At 53.4% G+C, this 14801-nt stretch overlaps 1 protein-coding gene across 1 annotated transcript; it reads left to right on the top strand.

Annotated features, from left to right (window-relative positions):
• The first annotated feature begins 16 nt into the window (after positions 1 to 16).
• On the top strand, positions 17 to 11554 carry RAPSN (receptor associated protein of the synapse). The gene is made up of 8 exons (XM_066253898.1): positions 17 to 378; positions 934 to 1272; positions 7595 to 7753; positions 8330 to 8428; positions 8508 to 8630; positions 9112 to 9165; positions 10160 to 10359; positions 11255 to 11554. The coding sequence occupies exons 1-8, from the start codon at positions 187 to 189 to the stop codon at positions 11325 to 11327; spliced, it is 1239 nt and encodes a 412-aa protein (XP_066109995.1). The 5' UTR covers positions 17 to 186; the 3' UTR covers positions 11328 to 11554.
• Positions 11555 to 14801: the final 3247 nt, after the last annotated feature.

Here is a 14801-nt window from a genome sequence, read left to right as displayed (position 1 = left end):
CTGCAGACAGGGGCCGGGCCGGCTTTGTTCCAGAGCGGCACCCGTTCTCATCAGGCCCTGCCGGTCTCGGTCTCCTCCCTCTGCTGCTTTCCTCGGTGGGCAGCTGGCGTGGTGGGTCCCCGCCATGAGTGCCTAGAGGCAGGGAGCCACCAGGGTCTCACGCGGGGGGTGCGGGGCTCTGGGAGGATGGGGCAGGACCAGACGAAGCAGCAGATCGAGAAAGGGCTCCAGCTGTACCAGTCTAACCAGACCGAGAAGGCGCTGCAGGTGTGGATGAGGGTGCTGGAGAAGAGCGCGGACCTCGTGGGGCGCTTCCGCGTGCTGGGCTGCCTGGTCACGGCCCACTCGGAGATGGGCCGCTACAAGGAGATGCTGAAGGTGGGAGCGCCCTGCGGTGGGCACGGGACGGTGGGGCCGGCCTGAGTTTCTCCCGGGCTCCCCTCCCGCCTCCCCAGGTCCCCCTGTGCCCCACGAGCTAGTGGCCAAGGACCGAGGCTCTGAAACCACATCTGAGGCCCTGGGTCTTAGATGCTGAGTCTTGGCTTGGGACTTGGGCCTGTGGCCCTGAACTTCAGGGTTCGGGGGTCTTGAGGCCCAAAGGGTAGGTTCCAGCCTTCCTGTTTGGGGTTCTGAGTCTGGGTCTAGGGGGCGTTGGCTCCAGGTTTGAGGCTGGGGGTGAGTGGGTGGTGGGGACCGAAGCTCTAGGCTGGGGCAGGGAAGGGGAGAGCCCTGCTCTGAGCGTGGCAGGGTGAGGCTCCAGGCCTGACGCCTCCCGTCTGTGGCAGGGAGCAGAGAACGCACCCGGGGCCGGGTGTGGGGGGCTGGGGGCTGGAGCTTCGGGGGCTGGAGCTTCCGGATGTGAGGCTTGGCAGGGTGGGGGCTCCGGTCCGATGCTCAGGCTGATGGCCACATGCCCACCGCCCCCGTGGGCAGTTTGCCGTGGTGCAGATCGACACCGCTCGGGAGCTGGAGGATGCCAACTTCCTCCTGGAGAGCTACCTGAACCTGGCGCGCAGCAACGAGAAGCTGTGCGAGTTTCACAAGACCATCTCCTACTGCAAGACCTGCCTCGGCCTGCCTGGCACCAGGGCGGGCGCCCAGCTCGGGGGCCAGGTCAGCCTGAGCATGGGCAACGCCTTCCTGGGCCTCAGCCTCTTCCAGAAGGCCCTGGAGAGCTTCGAGAAGGCCCTGCGCTATGCCCACAACAACGACGACGCCATGCTCGAGTGCCGCGTCTGCTGCAGCCTGGGCAGCTTCTACGCCCAGGTCAAGGTGGGCCCCGGGCCCCGGGTGGGCGATGGTGGGCTCAGGCTCCCGGTCGCATTACCCAGTCGGTCCCCCCATTGAGGTAGGGACCAGACGAATGAGAGTGACGGGGAAAACACTTGCCCAGGAAGGTAGACTGGGTCAGGAAGGGCGGAGCCAGAATTCAAGCCTTGATCTGTCTGACTCGGGGGTGGGGGGTGGTGGTGGATGGGAGGCTCCTGTGTGAGGACCGGCCCTGAACCTGCACTGCTGCGGGCTTGCTGGGCGATCCTGGATGTGGCACGCTTTCCTCTCTGAACCTTGGTAGGTGCGTCTATACAACGCGGGAGAGTAGGACCTACTGTATGGCATGTTTCTAAGGATTCATTCATCAAATATTTATTGGGCATTTATGATATCCCAGGCACTCTTGGCCTGGGATGCAGCAGTGAGAACAATAACGAAGTCCCTGGCCCCATGAAGCTTGCCCTCTACTGGGGAAAAAAAGGATAAATTACAATGAGTAAGTTAATTTCATAGCCTGATAGAAACTGCTTCTTAGGAGGAAGGAAAACAGGGAAAGGGTGAGAGGAGTCGAGGAGAGGGTGCTGCAGCTGCAAACAGCTGGATGTTGGAAGGCCTCGTAGAGGTGATGTCGATGACTTGAAGGAGATGAAAGGGGGTCATGCAAAAATATGGGGAAAGAGTGAAAAAGAGAGAACAGCTGGCTCTGGCCAGTTGGCTCAGTGGTAGAGCGTCAGCCCGGCGTGTGGAAGTCCTGGGTTCTATTCCCAGTCAGGGCACATAGGAAAGACGCCCATCTGCTTCTCCACCCCTCCCCCTCTCCTTCCTCTCTGTCTCTCTCTTACCCTCCCGCAGCCAAGGCTCCACTGGAGCAAAGTTTGCCCGGGCGCTGAGGATGGCTCCATGGCCCCCGCCTCAGGTGCTAAAAAAATGGCTCTGGTTGCAATGGAACAAGGGCCCCAGATGGGCAGAGCATTGCCCCCTTGTGGGCATGCTGGGTGGATTCTAGTCGGGTGCATGTGGGAGTCTGTCTGCCTCTCTGCTTCTCACTTCTGAAAAATACAAAAAAAAGAAAAAAGAAAAAAAAGAAGAGGGAACAACTAAGGCAAAGCTCTGCCCTGAGGGGGTGGGCATCCCTGGCACATTCCAGGAAGGAGAGGCCGGCATGGCTGCAGTAGGTGGTGAGAAGGAGATAGGAGGTGGGTCAGAGGGTAAGGGGTCAGGGAGAAGGCAGATTATGAATGAACTGATGGGTCCAGTGACCACAGGCTTCTGGTCCTGGGCATTTGTTCTTTCCCCAGGCATCCAGGCCGTGCCTGGCTCATAGCAGATGTTAACGCCTGGCACATAGTAGATGTTTAATAAATCTAGGGGGAAATGAGTGTGTAGATGGTTATGAATCAGAGCTGGATTGTGGGGACATGAGAGCCATCCCGGACCACACAGAGGATTTTGTTTTCAGCAACTAGACGGCTAGGGACCCATTCCGTGAGATGCAGTAGAATCGCAGAGAAACAGAGGTGTTTTGAAACTGGTTTTTATTATGAAGAAAATTAACTATACAGGAAAGTCGAGAGAACCATGTAATGAATCTCCATCTATCTACTTTGATTTAACAATTATTAATATTTAGCCATATTGGACATATAATTTTTATTTTCATTAAAAATTCAATATTATATTAGTTTCAGGCATGCAGCATGCTGCGTAGACATTTATCTACCTTAGGAAGGGACCCCTCCAATTAGTCTAGTATCCACCTGGCACCATACGCAGTTACTACAGCATTATTGACTGTATTCCCTGTGCTGTGCTCCATATCCCCACGACCGTTTTGTAATTGCCCATTCGTACTTCTTAATCTCTGGTTTACATATATATTTTAACTGAAGTGTTGTGATACAAAATTATAAACTTCATGATATTTTATCCCAAAGTAGTTTAACATGCATCTCTGGGGTGAGGGGGAAGGACATTTTCTTTTATTAAGGACACTTTCCTACATAATTGCAATACTATTGTCACACACACACTGTAACGAACAACTTTATTTATCTTAAATTTCTGTACTTAATCTGAAAACACGCCTGTACCCTCGGCCCCTTTGAATTGGAATAGAAACAAGAGCCAACACGCAGTGCCGTGGTCAGGGTCTCTCTTACGGCTCTTCAGTAGAAGGTCCCTACACTCCCTTTTCATTTTCCATCGTTTATTGAAGAAGCCAGATTAAACAAACTGCCTTGTAGAATGTTCTACCTCATTGTCCTTGCTTTCTCAAGGAGCAATGTAATTGTTTCTTTATCTCTTTTCCCTGCCCTGTGAACTGGAATTTATATAATGACTTGGTTAGATTTAGGTGACAAATTTTTGTTAAGAATGCTACATGCGCCTGACCTCTGGTGGCGCAGTGGATAAAGCGTCGACCTGGAAATGCTGAAGTCGCCGGTTCGAAACCCTGGGCTTGCCTGGTCAAGGCACATATGGGAGTTGATGCTTCCAGCTCCTCCCCCACTTCTCTCTCTCTGTCTCTTCTCTCTCTGTCTCTCCCTCTCCTTTCTCTCTAAAAAAAAAAAAAAAAAAAAAAAAAGAATGCGAATGCTACATGCGGCCCTGGCTGGTTAGCTCAGCGGTGGAGCGTCGGCCTGGCATGCGGGAGTCCCAAGTTCAATTCCCGGCCAGGGCACACAGGAGAAGCGCCCATCTGCTTCTCCACCCCTCCCCCTCTCCTTCCTCTCTGTCTCTCTCTTCCCCTCCCACAGCCAAGGCAAAGTTGCACAGGCACTAAGGATGGCTCTGTGGCCTCTGCCTCAGGTGCTAGAGTGGCTCTGATTGTGGCAGAACGACGCCCCAGATGGGCAGAGCATCGTCCCCTGGTAGGCGTGCCGGGTGGATCCCAGTCGGGCACATGCGGGAGTCTGTCTGACTGCCTCCCCGTTTCCAACTTCAGAAAAATACAAAAAATACACACACAAAAAGAATGCTACATGCGTGATGTTGTGCTCTTGTTACATCATGTCGGGTGGTTGAGGGAGTGACTGCCCGGTCCTTCCATTTCAGGGTTTGCGCTTTTTCTTTCATGACCCCTTGGAACACTCGGTTCTGCAGTAACATTTACCATACTAGTTTTAGCATCCATTGATGTGTGTTGTCTATTCATTCATTTAAATACTAATCAAATGGCCATTTTTAAGTTCTCTCGTTCCTGCTACAATTATTGTCTGGGATTTTTCTATATGGAAGAACTTTCCCTCATCTATTGGGGCTAGTTGGTTACTTTGGTCAATATAGTTCCTGGAGGAAAGGCAGAAGAAATACTTTTCCTTTTCCTTTCATTACTTTTCAGAATAACAAGTTGAGGTGATAGTTGGCTTCGGTGGTCACACTTATTGGTTTGTTTTGCTTCCTCTTTTTGGAGTATCACTAGAATTCATTAATCTTTCTTTCTTTCTTTCTTTCTTTCTTTCTTTCTTTCTTTCTTTCTTTCTTTCGAGTCAGAGAGAGGGATAGACAGACAGGAACGGAGAGAGATGAGAAGCCTCAATCATCATTTTTTCGTTGCAACACCTTAGTTGTTCATTGATTGCTTTCTCATATGTGCCTTGACCGCGGGCCTTCAGCAGACCGAGTAACCCCTTGCTCGAGCCAGTAACCTTGGGCTCAAGCTGGTGAGCTTTGCTCAAACCAGATGAGCCTGCGCTCAAGCTGGTGACCTCGGGGTCTCGAACCTGGGTCTTCCACATCCCAGTTCAATGCTCTATCCACTGCACCACTGCCTGGTCAGGCTCTTTCTTTCTTTCTTTTTTTTTTTTTTTTTTAATGTTTATTGTATTGATGAGAGAGAGAGAGAGAGAGAGAGAGAGAGAGAGAGAGAGGAGGAGGGAGAGACAAGAACATTAATGTGCTCCTATATGTGCCCTGACTGGGGACAGAACCGGCAACCTCTGTGTTTCGGGAAGGTGCTAACCAACTGAGCCTTCCAGCCAGGGCATGGGTTTTCTTTATATTTAGTATTCTTCAGTCAGTTGCAATCATTGTTCTCTTGCTATTCATATTATCTTAACTTGAGTCCGTGGAATTTCCTTCAGTGTGGCTCTTGTGTCCTTTGACCAGATTCACTTAGTCTTGGGAAGTATTTTGTTTTTTTGCACAATAAACTGTTTCGGGCTCATTTTTTTTTAATTTTTTAAATTAAATTTTTATTCATTTTAGAGAGGAGGGAGAGAGAGAGAGAGAGAGAGAGAGAGAGAGGGAGAGAGAGAAAGGGGGAAGAGCAGGAAGCATCAACTCCCATATGTGCCCTGACCAGGCAAGCCTAGGGTTTTGAACCAGCGACCTCAGCATTTCCAGGTCGAGGCTTTATCCACTGCGCCACCACAGGTCAGGCCTCGGGCTCATTTTCTATCTTCCTTGCCTCAGACCAGGAATCAGCTATTTCTATGGGTCCTTTTTAGTAGGAAATGGTATTTAAAGGCGAGATGTGGGTTCTCAGGGTGCTCCTTGCTACTGGGTTGTCGTTGCTTCTGTCTTTTCAGTTGCCAGGATGTTTCACAGTGATGTTTCCAGTTCAAATCTAATGTTTCAGGGATTTCCTTAACTTTCTTCAAAACTGTAGTATATAAAATTTGTTATTTTTTAATTTTTTTATTTTTTGTATAAGGTCTACCGGAAAGTTCTGTCCGTTTCTATCACAACAAGTTTCGACACGTAAGCACGTGTTTATTTGGCGCATGTGTGCCTCTCTATTTTTATCACTTAATGTATACATACTGACGTAGCAAATTAACTAAAACAAAGTTGATTCACGTTAGTCTTATGTGTGAAACGATAGTGTACCCATGGCTACTGATAAAGTTCATTTACGCCACTGTAATTTTTACGAATTTCAAAAGGAAGAAATGCTATAGAAGCATGTCTGTTGCATCCCCTATATTCCCCGGACTTAGCACCCTCCGACTATCACTTGTTTTTGTCCTTACAAAATTTTTTGAAGGGCAAAAAATTCAAAAATGAAGAAGATATCAAATAAGCACTGGTTCAATTTTCTGCATCAAAAGATAAAACGTTTTTCAAAAATGGGATATACAAATTGCCCTCACACTGGCAAGAAATCATTAATAATAAGGGCAATTATATTATTTAATAAAGTTTATTGACGGTAAGAAAAATTTGTATTTTGTTTTATTCCAAAAACGGACAGAACTTTCCGGTAGACCTTATATTTTTCTGAAGTTGGAAACAGGGAGGCAGTCAGACAGACTCCCGCATGTGCCCGACCAGGATCCACTTGGCATGCCCACCAGGGGGCGATGCTCTGCCCCTCTGGGGCGTCGCTCTGCTGCGATCAGAGCCATTCTAGCACCTGAGGCAGAGGCCAAGGAGCCATCCCCAGCGCCCGGGCCATCTTTGCTCCAGTGGAACCTTGGCTGCTGGAGGGGAAGAGAGAGACAGAGAGGAAGGAGAGGGGGAAGGGTGGAGAAGCAGATGGGTGCTTCTCCTGTGTGCCCTGGCCGGGAATCGAACCAGGGACTTCTGCACGCCAGGCTGACGCTCTACCACTGAGCCAACCAGTCAGGGCCTGATTTTATATTTTAAATGAGGTAAGAAATGCTGATAGATTTGTTCCGGAGCCCCCGGAGGGCTCCCATCTGACCTGAGCAGGAGGGAAACAGAGGGCCGGCCGGGGTCTGATGGACACGCTGCATGCACAGTGGAGCTCCTCTGATTTCCTTGGTTTCCCCAGTGCGGTGTGAGGCTCATAATGGGCGGGCAGAAAGGGTGTTTGGAGGTTTGAGGAGAAAGAAAGGATAGGAGAATGATTTCATTGCTTCGGTGAGTCTGTCCCGATGTTCTGCTAAGCCATGGCACTCAGGGAGCCTTCGGGGAGCAGCTGCTGTGAGGTCCAAGAGGCAACCTCGAGTGGGGTGGGGGTGAGGCTGGGGCTCTGGTGTCCCCCCCTTCTATGTGTCTCCGAAGCTGAGGAGCCCAACTGGGACTGGGTGAGAAGAGAAGCCAGCTGTGTTTTCTTGCCTTTTCATTTATTCTTTCAACAAGTACATACAGTATTTATTGTGCATCTACTAAGTGGGTTATTATCCAACATCAACAAACCAGAAGAAAATCCCTGTGTTCACGGAGCCCACACCTTAGCCCTGGCCATTCCCTCTGCCTGGGTGACTCTTTCCCTGGGTCCCAGAAAGAAGGAATGAACACCCAGGGCAGTCAGTCTATGGGCCCCTGGCTGCCGGAGAAGCCAGGACCTACAGCCCTCAATGCAGGGGCAGCTCCTGACACACTCTTAGCCCACCCCCTCCGCGTGTCCCTCCAGGACTACGAGAAAGCCCTGTTCTTCCCCTGCAAGGCCGCAGAGCTTGTCAATGACTACGGCAAAGGCTGGAGCCTCAAGTACCGGGCCATGAGCCAGTACCACATGGCTGTGGCGTACCGCCTGCTGGGCCACCTGGGCAGTGCCATGGAGTGTTGTGAGGTGAGGCACCAGGGAAGGGGGGCAGGTGGTGGTGTGGACCAGGGTCTGGGGCCCAGAGCTGGTGGGCCTCGTCCTTCCACATCAACCCCCTGAGGCCCCAAGTCTTGCCCTGGTCCAGCCTTTCTGTAACTGAACCCCTGAAGGGGGCTCACTCCCTTCCAGTCCATTGTCCGGGAAGGGGTCCTCCCTCCACCTTCAACCTCACTCCCTTCCAATCCATTCTCAGGGGAGGGATCTACCCTCCGCCCCCCACCACACACATTCTGTGGGACATGTTAAGTAGGAAGAGAGCCAGTCTGTGAAGTTCCACTGACCTGGGTTCAAATCCCAGCTTTGCCCCTTACAAGCCAGGTGACATTGATGGAGTCACGTCTGCTCTCTGAGCCTCAGTTTCCACAGTGGTGGGTGCTGTGAGGCCCCGCTGGTTCGGTGTGTGGGGCCTGAGAACCATGACTGCTGTATTGGGCTCTGAGGATGTTGGTAATCCCTGGGCTGCCTGTCAGAGGGACCCACTGGGTGAGCGGGCCCCAGCGGTGGGGGCAGATGAGCAGGCCTGAGTGACCGGCCTCCTCCCAGGAATCTATGAAGATTGCGCTGCAGCACGGGGACCGGCCACTGCAGGCGCTCTGTCTGCTCTGCTTTGCTGACATCCACCGGAGCCGCGGGGACCTGGAGGTGAGGTCACCGGGATGCCGGGTGGGGAGGTGCAGGACTGGCCCAGTCTGACTGCTGCCCCCCCAATCTGGTTGTGCAGACAGCCTTCCCCAGGTACGACTCCGCCATGAGCATCATGACCGAGATCGGAAACCGCCTGGGGCAGGTGCAGGTGCTGCTGGGTGTGGCCAAATGCTGGGTGGCCAGGAAGGCGCCGGACACGGTGAGGCGGGCCCTGTCCTGCAGCCCCAAGCTGTCCCAGTGCTCCCAGCCAGCGATCTGTGGGTCTGGTCCTGGACAGAACTCTTTCAGACACTTTGTCTAACATCAGCCTTGCCCCAATCTAGGCGTTCCAAGTCATTTTCCAGGCTCAGAGAAGGCCACGGGTTGTCCAGTCACACAGCCAGTAAAGGGGCAGAGCTGGGGGCTGAACTCAGGATGCTTTAACTGCTTCCCATGATTTCACAATACCCCGCGAGACAGAAACATTTTCCCCTCTGTAGCTGCATAAACTGAGGCAGGAGGAGACTTGCCCGCACAGCTCTTGCTGCTGCCTCTGCACACAGGGCAGCAGCTGCCCAGCCACGTCACCCTCCCCGCGCCCGCCTCGCCCCTCTCCCTATCCCCCTATCCCTTCCTTTCCTATAGCCAAGGCCTCTGTCAGACAGCTCTGTCCACAGCCCTGGCCTGTGCTCACCTTCCAGGCTCTGGACGCCATTGAGAAAGCCCAGGACCTGGCCGAGGAAGTGGGGAACAAGGTCAGACCTGACTCTGTCTCCTGGGTGTGGAGAAAGAGCTCCAGGTGGGGTCTTGGGTGGACAGAGAGGGCCCCTTGAGTCCACTCACGCCCTGAGCCCTTCCCGATCTCCAGGAGTTGTCCCCAGCTGTCCCAGACCCCAGCTGTTTCTCCTCTACCCAAAGAGTGCTACAAAGGGCATGGTGAGAATTCTGTAGCTCCGAGGACATAAGAGTTACTCAGAGCTTTCTTGATGGTCATTAAAACTAACAGTGGCCTCCACTCACGGAGAGATGGGCCCCATAGGGCTCTTGAAGGTATCACTCCCAGTCCTCACTGTCTCCTTGCAAGGTGACTATAGTGAGCCCCATTTTACAGATAAGAAAAGTGAGGTCCCAAGGGGTGCTCAAGGGCCTACTACCTGGTAACTGGCCTGTCTTAACTCCAAAGCTATATGGTCTCTCCAAATTTAATAATTTTATCCAAACCTTTCAACATTGGAAATAGGTTCAGTGTTTCTCAAAGTCTTCTAGAAGATGTGCGTTTCTCTGGAATTGGGTAATAGTCCAATTGAAATGCCAAATATATGTCTGTGCCTTTGGCATGGTTATAGCCACTGGGGTCTACCCAAATACCTCGGGCTGACCAGAAGTGCCAACAGGCTGTTGTGTATATTTAACGAATGGAAATAATTATTACAGAGTCAGTGCAGCAGGTTTGGTCAATAAAACCCTCCAAAAACATGGGGTTCCCAGTTGTTTCTAGGGGTGAAGACCACTGACCTCACCACCCCCTCATTCTGCACAAGGGAACACCAAGACCCAGAGAGGGCAGGACATTCCCTAGGTCCATCAGCCAGACAGGAATGTGCCCAGGACTGGACCCTCTGTGACCTGACTGTCTGGTGGCCCCTCAGGGACAGCTTCTCAGGGTGGGGAAGGAGGGGAGGGGGACAGCTGCTGACAGGACACTGACTTCTCACCCCCACCCCGCCGGTCCTGCCCCTGCCGGCCCAGCTGAGCCAGCTGAAGCTGCACTGTCTGAGCGAGAGCATCTACCGCAGCAAGGGGCTTCAGCGGGAGCTGCGCGCCCACGTCGTGCGCTTCCACGAGTGCGTGGAGGAGACGGAGCTCTACTGTGGCCTGTGTGGGGAGTCGATAGGCGAGAGGAACTGCCGGCTGCAGGCCCTGCCCTGCTCCCACATCTTCCACCTCCGGTGAGAGCTCCCGCCGGCCTGGCTGTGGCCGTGGGAGGGGGGGGAGGGCGGGGGCGGAGGCGGGGGGGGGGGACCTCTTCGAGGTGCCCTGGGGCCCAATCATAATAGCAAAACTAACAGCAGACATAGTGTTTCTGCGTCCCAAGTGTTCCTAAAAGCTTCCCATATAGCCCTGGCCGGTTGGCTCAGTGGTAGAGCATCAGCCTGGCATGCAGAAGTCCTGGGTTCGATTCCCGGCAAGGGCACACAGGAGAAGCGCCCATCTGCTTCTCCACCCCTCCCCCTCTCCTTCCTCTCTCTCTCTCTCTCTCTTTTCCCCTCCCGCAGCCGAGGCTCCATTGGAGCAAAGTTTGCCAGGGCGCTGGGGATGGCTCTGTGGCCTCTGCCTCAGGTGCTAGAATGGCTCTGATTGTGGCAGAGCGACACCCCAGATGGGCAGAGCATCGCCCCCTGGTGGGCATGCCGGGTGGATCCCGGTTGGGCGCGTGTGGGAGTCTGTCTGCCTGCCTCCCTGTTTCCAGCTTCAGAAAAATACCAAAAAAAAAAAAAAAAAGGCAAACATAAAGTTACCCCCCCCCAAAAAAAAAAGCTTCCCATATAGTATATTAACTCACTGAATCCTCCCAGCAGCCCTATGAGATGGCCATGCTTATGGTCATTCTCCCCAAAGGGAATTCAGAGCGGCCTCTGGAAGGTCATGGCATTCAGACACCTGGAAGTGCACCCCTTCCAGGCCAGGGAGGTGGGCAAGTCGGGTTGCGGGCAGGGGCCTGGGGGCCCTCTCCTTCCCTGGACACCTTCCAAGTCCCTGCAGAGGAGAGGGTCACAGAGAGAGTCCCCGGCCCGGGCTGGAAGGACGGGCTCAGTGAGTGGACAGAGCCCTTCGCCTCCCAAGGTGCCTGCAGAACAATGGGACCCGGAGCTGCCCCAACTGCCGCCGCTCATCCATGAAGCCTGGCTTTGTGTGACTCGGTCAGCGGTCCTGGGCTTCCGCCTCCCCTCCCCTCCTCCTCCTTCACCATCATGCTGGAGACCTCCTGGCCATGCCTCGGATGCCTGTTTACTCCTGGGGCAGCGCCAGGGCCTCCTCGGACCTCCGCCGGGGCCTGGGCCTGCCCACCACTGCTCCTCGAGGCCCCGCTGCCCTCCCCTACCTCTTTGTACTTTGCTCTTTATAGAAAAATAAACCGTTTGTACCTGGTCCCAGCGATTCTGATTTTCCCTGCCAAGTCTGAGGGTGGGGGAGAGTGGGGCGAGGCTCCCTGTGGGAGCTTCCTCAGACACAAGCATGACTTCGCCCACGATGCGAGGGCCTCCACCTGCCCCTCCGGGTTCTTGGGGTGTCGTGTCAGCGAGTCTGGAGACAAAGACTTCTGCGGGCAGGAGCCGCGGGCCTGCAGGGGTGGACGGGAGCAGCGGACACGCAGGGGTGGCCAAGAGGACGCCATAAGCAGTAAACATAGTAAGCAAGCAACATAGAAAGATGTTAGGGACTGAACCATGTCCCCCAAAGTTCCTATATTGAAGCCTTAACCCCCCCAACTGTATGAAGAGATGGGGCCTTTAAGGAGGTAACTGATGTTAAATGAGGTCATAAGGGTAGAGCCCTAATCCTTCAGATGAGTGTCCTACAAGAAGAGTAAGTCACCAGAGAGCTTTCCCTCTCTCTCTGTCTCTGTCTTTCTCTTTCTCTCAAGATTGTGTAAGTAAGCCTGACCAGGCGGTGGCGCAGTAGATAGAGCATCGGACTGAGATGCTGAGGACCCAGGTTCAAGACCTTGAGATCACCAGCTTGAGCGCAGGCTCATCTGGTTTGAGCAAAGCTCACCAACTTGGACCCAAGGTTGCTGGCTCAAGCAAGGGGTTACTCAGTCTGCTGAAGGCCCGCGGTCAAGGCACATATGAGAAAGCAATCAATGAACAACTAAGGTGTAGCAATGCACAACGAAAAACTAATGATTGATGCTTCTCATCTCTCCGTTTCTGTCTATCCCTCACTCTGACTCTCTCTCTGTCTCTGTAAAAAAAAAAAAAAAAAAAGCCTGACCTGTGGTGGCGCAGTGGATAACGCATCGACCTGGAAATGCTGAGGTTGCCGGTTCGAAACCCTGGGCTTGCCTGGACAAGGCACATATGGGAGTTGATGTTTCCAGCTCCTCCCCCCTTCTCTCTCTCTGTCTCTCTCTCTCTCCCTCTCTCTCTCCTCTTTAAAAATGAATAAAGAAAAAAAAGATTAAAAAAAAAAAAAAGATTGCGTCAGTAAGAAAGCAGCTATCTGCAAACCAGGAAGAGAACCTTCACCAGAAAAAAAAATTTCCAGCATCTTGATCCTGGATTTCCTAGCCACCAGAACCATGAGGGAATACATCTCTGTTGTTTAAGTCGCCCATTCTCTGGTGTTTTGTTACGTTAAAACTAATGGCAGAGCCCTGGCCGGTTGGCTCAGTGGTAGAGCGTCGGCCTGGCGTGCAGGAGTCCCGGTTCGATTCCCAGCCAGGGCACACAGGAGAAGCGCCCATCTGCTTCTCCACCCCTCCCCCACTCCTTCCTCTCTGTCTCTCTCTTCCCCTCCTGCAGCCGAGGCTCCATTGGAGCAAAGATGGCCCGGGCGCTGGGGATGGCTCCTTGGCCTCTGCCCCAGGGGCTAGAGTGGCTCTGGTCTCGACAGAGCGATGCCCCGGAGGGGCAGAGCATCGCCCCCCGTGGGCAGAGCGTCGCCCCCTGGTGGGCGTGCTGGGTGGATCTCGGTTGGGCGCATGCAGGAGTCTGTCTGACTGTCTCTCCCCGTTTCCAGCTTCAGAAAAATACAACAACAACAACAAAAAAAAAAACAACAAAAAAAACTAATGGCAGAGGCCCTGGCCCACTGGCTCAGTGGTAGAATGTCGGCCCCGTGTGTGGAAGTCCTGGGTTTGATTCCAGCCAGGGCCCACAGAAGAAGCACCCATCTGCTTCTCCACCCTTCCCCCTCTCCTTCCTCTCTGTCTCTCTCTCTTCCTCTTCCGCAGCCAAGGCTCCACTGGAGCAAAGTTGGCCGGGAGCTAAGGACAGCCCCATGACCTTGGCCTCCGGCGCTGGAATGGCTCCAGCTGCAATGGAGCAACATCCCAGATGGGCAGAGCATCACCCCCTGGTGGGCATGCTAGGTGGATCCTGGTCAGGCACATGCGGTAGTCTGTGACTGCCTCCCCGCTTCTAACTTCGGAAAAATACAAAAAAAAACCCCACAAACAACAACAACAACAAAAACTAATGACAGAAACGAATGGACTATTATGAAAGTGATGAGTGCTTTGGGACAGTAGAGAATAGATCAGCATTCCTCTTCCTCATCTTTATCTCTCCCCCTAGCTTCAGTCCTAAACCCATTAGGCGGACAGAGCAAGACAGGCACCGTGTGGAGGAGTGGCCCGGGGGGGGGGTGCTGGAACCCAAGCAGTGCGAGGAGGTGTCTGCACAGGGGGAGCCCCGGCGTGGGAAGAGGCTGCATGGAGAGAGGAGGGTGGATGCTCGTATGCTGCCTCATCCTGGAGCATCGGAGCCCACGTCAGGCGAGAAAGGAGTTCAGATGAGGGCCAGGCCTGCTGCGGGTATTGGAGCCAAGCTCGGTGAGGGGGACCATGCAGATGGGAGGTCTGGGAGTGGAGCCTGAGGAAGGCAGCTGCAGACAGGGCAGCCTGGGGCGGTAGGTCAGAGACAGAGCAGGGTGCCGAGGACACCCTGTAGGACAGGGGTCCCCAAACTTTTTACACAGGGGGCCAGTTCACTGTCCCTCATACCATTGGAGGGCCGGACTATAAAAATAAACTATGAACAAATTCCTATGCACACTGCACATATCTTATTTTAAAGTAAAAAAACAAAACGGGAACAAATATATTTAAAATAAAGAACAAGTAAATTTAAATCAACAAACTGACCAGTATTTCAATGGGAACTATGGGCCTGCTTTTGGCTAATGAGATGGTCAATGTGCTCCTCTCACTGACCACCAATGAAAGAGGTGCCCCTTCTGGAATTGCGGCGGGGCCGGATAAATGGCCTCAAGGGGCCGCATGCGGCCCACGGGCCGTAGTTTGGGGACTCCTGCTGTAGGGGAAGGGCCTGGCACAAGGAACCAAAGCCTGAGCGGAGTGAGGAGGGCTCCCACTGGTAGGGTGGGTGGGGTGCGGCCCAGCGCAGAGCACCGAGTCAGGTAAGGAGGGGCAGCTGGCGTGGGTCCTTAGGGCCTGAGTAAGGTAAGCAGGCGGTCAAGTTAAGGAAGGTCAGGTGTGAGGTGTTAGAGCTTGAGTGGAGTGAACGGGTTCTGCATGTGGGGCATTAGCACCAAGAGCGCGTGGAGAGGATCTGGGCATGGAAGGGAGGGGCAGTGAGATATTGGGTACGTAAAGAGATTGAGCGAATAAGTCAGTATTCTCAGGATAATGAATGGGAGCCAGGTC

The sequence above is a fragment of the Saccopteryx bilineata genome, chromosome 1 (assembly GCF_036850765.1).
Source record: "Saccopteryx bilineata isolate mSacBil1 chromosome 1, mSacBil1_pri_phased_curated, whole genome shotgun sequence".
Taxonomy (NCBI): domain Eukaryota; kingdom Metazoa; phylum Chordata; class Mammalia; order Chiroptera; family Emballonuridae; genus Saccopteryx; species Saccopteryx bilineata.
Note: the sequence above shows the minus strand (reverse complement) of the source record. Positions and strands in the feature narration are given on the sequence as shown.